General features: G+C 44.8%; 2 protein-coding genes across 2 annotated transcripts in view; one reads left to right on the top strand and one right to left on the bottom strand.

The window, feature by feature from the left end:
- Nucleotides 1-318: 318 nt before the first annotated feature.
- Nucleotides 319-3,655, top strand: LOC115424892 (uncharacterized; the record flags this gene model as incomplete). Its single annotated transcript, XM_030142286.1, has 2 exons — nucleotides 319-1,059; nucleotides 3,620-3,655. Coding segments are annotated over 2 exons (777 nt in total), but the record flags the coding sequence as incomplete, so codon positions are not given.
- A 1,356-nt stretch (nucleotides 3,656-5,011) lies between these two features.
- LOC115424890 (slit homolog 2 protein) overlaps nucleotides 5,012-5,628 on the bottom strand; it is a 17,251-nt gene continuing 16,634 nt past the window's right edge. Inside the window, exon 6 of the mRNA XM_030142285.1 lies at nucleotides 5,012-5,496. Within this exon, the coding sequence (XP_029998145.1) occupies nucleotides 5,198-5,496 (299 nt within the window). The 3' untranslated portion in view covers nucleotides 5,012-5,197. The remainder of the gene's footprint in view (nucleotides 5,497-5,628) is intronic.

Below are 5,628 nucleotides of genomic sequence, written 5' to 3'. Positions count from 1 at the left end.
ACCAATCACACTTCTCCATCTGGCGATCTGATGGACGGGTCTGGGTTTGGCAGTCGCCAGGAGAACGATACTTGTGGGAGCGCATTGTGCCGAGTGTGCAGTTTGGTGGAGGGGGGGTTATGGTGTGGGGTTGTTTTTCAGGAGCTGGGCTGGGCCCCTTAGTTCCAGTGAAAGGAACTGGGAATGCTTCAGCAGAACAAGACATTTGGGACAATTCCACGCTCCCAACTTTGTGGGAACAGTTTGGAGCCGGCCCCTTCCTCTTCCAACATGACTGTGCACCAGTGCACAAAGCAAGGTCCATAAAGGTCCATTAAAACCTGGATGAGCGCTAATTATCTTTTACTTAACCCTGAAAAAACAGAGGTCATTATAATAGGCCCTAAAAATGCGAGAGACTCCCTAACTGACCAGATAGTCACTCTGGACAATGTGGGTGTAGCCTCCAGCACCACAGTTAGAAACCTAGGAGTTCAATTTGACCCAGATCTATCATTTAAACCACATATGAACCAAGCCTGCAGAACCGCCTTCTTCCACCTGCGCAACATAGACAAAATTAGAAATATTCTATCTAAAAATGATGCAGAAAAATTAGTTCATGCGTTTGTTACATCTAGATTAGATTACTGCAACTCCCTTCTCGTAGCATGTCCTAAAAGCTCTCTAAAAAGTTTTCAACTGGTTCAGAACGCGGCAGCGAGACTACTAACAGGAACAAATAGAAGAGACCACATCACCCCTGTGCTCCAAGCCCTTCACTGGCTTCCAATCCAGTTTAGAATTAGATTCAAAATCCTCCTCCTCACATACAAGACCATTAATGGTATGGGCCCCTCTTATCTCAGAGATGCTCTGGTGCCGTACCATCCCAACAGAACCCTTGGTTCTCAGAATGCAGGTCTACTGGTAGTTCCCAGGGTCTGTAAAAGTACAGTAGGAGCTAGAGCCTTTAGTTACCAAGCTCCTGTTTTATGGAATCAGCTTCCAGTTAACATTAAAGAGGCCGACACAGTCTCTACATTTAAGGTCAGGCTGAAAACATTCCTATTTGAAAAAGCTTATGGTCAGGCTAGTTCAAACCAGACTAAACCCACAGTTCAGTCTAAGCTGCCCTAGGAGCAGTAATGCTGGGGGAAGTCCAGGCACTGAGTCCTATCTCCTGTTTCTGGTTCTACGTACCATTCTGGTCTGCACTTATATTTTTAATATTTAGCCAACTTAGTTTGTGCAGTACTATTCACCCGATGTCCCCTTTCCCCACTCCCCTCCGGGGGAGTGGCTACTTTTTCAGTTGTAACCGCTTGGGAGCCAATGACGACAGGATCTGCGCTGACCCATCTGTGTCCTGCCCTGACCTGTGTCCTGACCCCCTCCCCCACCTGTCTGGATGGACGTCCTCGGCCTCACCGCTGTGGATGGGCCTCCTCGCCCCTGCCTGTCTCATCCAGCGGGATAGACCCCCCATGTGTCCACCCTACTGCATCCTTGCAGACTAGAACTCCATCTGCAAATGGACGTCCATCAGTCCTGGTGCATCTATAGCCTGTCCGTCCATGGGAGTGGATCTCTCCTTCACTGTGGTTCTCCCCGAGGTTTCTCCCTTTTCCCACTGGGTTTGAGTTTTTCCTTGCCGAGAAGGAGGGTCTAAGGACGGGGGATGCCCTGGACACTACTCATTTTCTTGCTGTTTATTTGACTGTTGTTTACTCTAACTGACTCTGTAAAGCCCTTTGAGATAACCTTGTTGTGATATTGGGCTATACAAATAAAGTTGAATTGAATTGAATTGAATTGAATTAAAGACATGGAGGACAGAGTCTGGTGTGGATGAACTGGACTGGCCTGCACACAGTCCTGACCTCAACCCCATAGAACACCTTTGGATGAATTAGAGCGCAGACTGAGAGCCAGGCCTTCTGTCCAACATCAGTGTGGGACCTCACAAATGCACTTCTGGAAGAACGGTCCAAAATTCCCATGAACACACTCCTAAACCTTGTGGACAGCCTTCCCAGAGGAGCTGAAGCTGTTAGAGCTGCAAAGGGTGGAGCCACGTCAGACTGAACCCACAGACTAGGAATGGGATGGACCTGACATTCATATGAGAGTCAAAGCAGGAGAGGGAATACTGTTGGATATATAGTGTAAGTGCATATGTGCATTTCTAGCAGCAGATGCTCCTCCAGTTCATCGCTCATCTCCACTCCTTTCAGCGGCTCCTCCCTGATAACAGCAGTAAATGTCTTCAGTCCAGTCAGACTCACTGATAACTCCTCCCCTAAATTAAACTGTGTATGTAGCGGCGTTCAAGTGCATGTGTTGTGCTGGGACAACTCAAACTGGTAGATGTCATCAGTGGTTCAGGTGAAGGGGGCGTGGACAGCTCAGACTCATGGACACACAGGTGAAGCATGAAGGCAGTGTGGGGGATTTGAATAGAATAGAACTCATAAATGAATCGGTTCTTATTGTTCACTGAAAAGACCCGTTCAAAAGACTGGACTCGTCCGTGAACGTCACACCTCTGGTGCCTGGCTGAGTGCGTCAGGACAGATAACAGCTGTTAGATATCAGTGCACAGTAACGCACCACATTTCACTGCCGGTAACGGTAACAGCGTTGTAATGTTTCAAATAGTAATTCATTAGATTACCCGTTACTGGAAAACAATAACAGCAGTAGTGACGTTATTCCCAACACTGGTGACATGTGCTTCCTTTTACTCATTTGTTCATTACCTCCGCCAAGGAGGTTATGTTTTTACAGGGTTTGTCTGTCTGTCTGTTTGTCTGTCCGTTAGTGTGCAACATAACTCAAAAAGTTATGGACAGATTTTGATGAAATTTTCAGGGTTTGTTGGAAATGGGATAAGGAAGAAATGATTCAATTTTGGTGGTGATCGGAGGTGGGGGGGGGCCCACAGGGGGGGCGCAGACCAGAAAATTTCATCAAAATCTGTCCATTACTTTTTGAGTTATGTTGCACACTAACGGACAGACAGACAGACAGACAGACAAACAAACCCTGGCAAAAACATAACCTCCTTGGCGTGGGGGGGCCCACGGGGGGGGCCACTGATCAGCCTTGGCGGAGGTCTGCGTTCTCCGAGTGCTTCTAGTTGTTACTGTTTTTTTTTTTCTTTCTTCTTCATCGTTACCGTTTAACCCTCAAAGACCCAAACAGTCGCAGCTGTCGCAGAGCGTCTGCACGTCTCTTCCTGTCACTGAGGCTGGTTTCACCTGGACAGTCCTCTGGTTCACTTATTTGATTCAGATTAAATACAGACTTTATTTTCTTTGTTTGGGTCAGATCACATTCTCATTGCTCTTTTTGCTTGTGTAAACAGAAGCAGGTATGTGATGAACTGCGCTGGCATTGGACAGAAAAGTCAGGGGCGGGGTCTATCAGAGACAGCAGGTGTTGATGAAAACAAACATGGAGGTCCTACATGTAGTTATCGTTCACAGAACATGTGTTCTGTTTTTACAGACGCACATTTATGAAAATAATGTGAACTGTCCAGAAGAGCTGATTCAGAGTCAGTTTCATAATAAGGACATGTGACCACATGTCAGTGAGACATTCAGCGTCCTCATTGGTCCACGTCTGTCCACAGCTCATGGCTGCTGCTGTTAGATCTGACGACCCATAAGGCTCGGACACTTCCAGCAGGGTCCAACAAACACGACGTCTCCACGTCTGGTGTTATCTGTACACAGTTCATGATATCACATTCAGAGTGGTGTGGAAAATCTAAGCGGTCATGTAATAATAAAATACAGACAATGACGGGATCTGATGGTTCAGTTACATGTTTAGTTTTATTCCAGTCCATTCAGAGTCCTTTCACCCCTGAGCTCATGGCAGACGTACATATAAAACCACTCATTCTACGCTCATATCAGAACAATCACTCCTATTTTTAATTCATCGTACATTCATGAAAACATAACTATAAATGTTTAGTTCTGTTATTCGATCCTCTTAAATCTTCATCAGTCTTACACAGTGGATCTTTACAGACTCAGTCCAGGTGCAGTCTTCCTTTTCTTTTTCTTTGTCCACTCATCCCTTTTCTTTTTGACTGTGTTTGTAAAAATGGTCTTTACAGATTCAGAAAAGGTAAACTGTCTATGTCTTATTCATTCTTTTCATATTCAATTGAGAATCCACAATCGGAAAACGGAAAAATGACTAGTTATTTCATTCTTCATGTACAAATCAAAAATCAATAAAAGAGTTGTTTTTCATTCTTTTGTTTTTACACACAAATTAAAAATGAACCAAATGTTGGATTTCATGTTGACATTTTTGATATCTGATTTGGTCTGACCCTGAAGTCACTGCCTTCTTCATGTGTTGTTCTGGACAGTCGTGGGTTTGCTAGTTTTCTGCCTAATGTGTTCTGCGATAATAGAGAATTTCATGTTATTAAAATGCAGCAAATACATTACTCTGAAGGAGGACGACATGACAACTGAAAAAATGGTCTGGATCTTCCAGGTGTTGTTGTTTTATCTAATACTGTATGTCCCCAAAAAAATGACAATCAGACTGTCCACGTTAATAACTTTCAAAATAATTCAACAATCTAAATACTGTTTCAGGGTATGAAACTATAAATTGTTTCCTACATTTTGGAGAAAACCCCCTTTCACTTGGTTCAGTGGTCACAGACAAATATGGATCTGTGTAAAACAGGTCATGGGCTGTTTTCATCAGGTCTGCCAGGGACGAACCATTAACTTTGACTAATGTGTGAAGTTGAGCAGGTGCAGAGCAGGAGGGATCCTGTTGGTGTTCCCTAACACCCATGTACTGAAGGGGTCAAATTATCGGATGTTATGGGATTTTTTGAATCATTGATCGTACAGAGGGTGAAAATATCGTACAAATATGATCATTATTGTACGTCTTGCAACGCTGTTGTGCATACAATCGAAAGAATGAAAAACAACTTGTTTTTTGATTTTTGATTTGAAGAGAAATAATTAAATGAGTCATTGTTTTGTTTTCTGGTTGTGGACTCTCAGTTGAATATGAAAAGAATAAATGACACACTAACTGTACCCGTCCTGTTGGATGTATAGAAGTGTATATATGACATTGAAGGTGTTCCATTGGTCCATGTGTCGCCGTGGTGACCATCCTGTGTCCATCCTGTTGGTGTTCCTCCTGTTTCTGCAGATGTTCTTCAGGTTGGAGGTGGACTCTGTGACTCGCTGTCCCAGTTCTTCCCGTGGTTCCTCTTCCTGTTCCTCTCTGCCATCACCACAGCGGCCACCACCGTCACCACCACAGTGACCGTGATGACCAGTACGGTGGCGGTCTCTGCCACGCATAACTGACTGTCCACCCAGGCCAGCGACGCCCCGGCCAGCTGAGGCGGCTCCTTACACGTCACGTTGCGGTAGTCATCGATGTGCAGATGCCGAACGTGTAAGATCTTACTGAAGACACGATGCAGTTCACAGTCACAGCTCCATGGATTACCTGGAAGAAGAAGAGGAGCAGCGGCATTTTTACAGAACAGACGCAGAACAGAGCAGAAAAAAAAAAAAAAAAGAACAGAGCAGATCCACACAAGGACTGGACTGTTTTGACCAAAACAGGGAACATCAACCC

The sequence above is a fragment of the Sphaeramia orbicularis genome, chromosome 8 (genome assembly GCF_902148855.1).
Source record: "Sphaeramia orbicularis chromosome 8, fSphaOr1.1, whole genome shotgun sequence".
In the NCBI taxonomy this organism is placed as follows: Eukaryota; Metazoa; Chordata; class Actinopteri; order Kurtiformes; family Apogonidae; genus Sphaeramia; species Sphaeramia orbicularis.
Note: the sequence above shows the minus strand (reverse complement) of the source record. Positions and strands in the feature narration are given on the sequence as shown.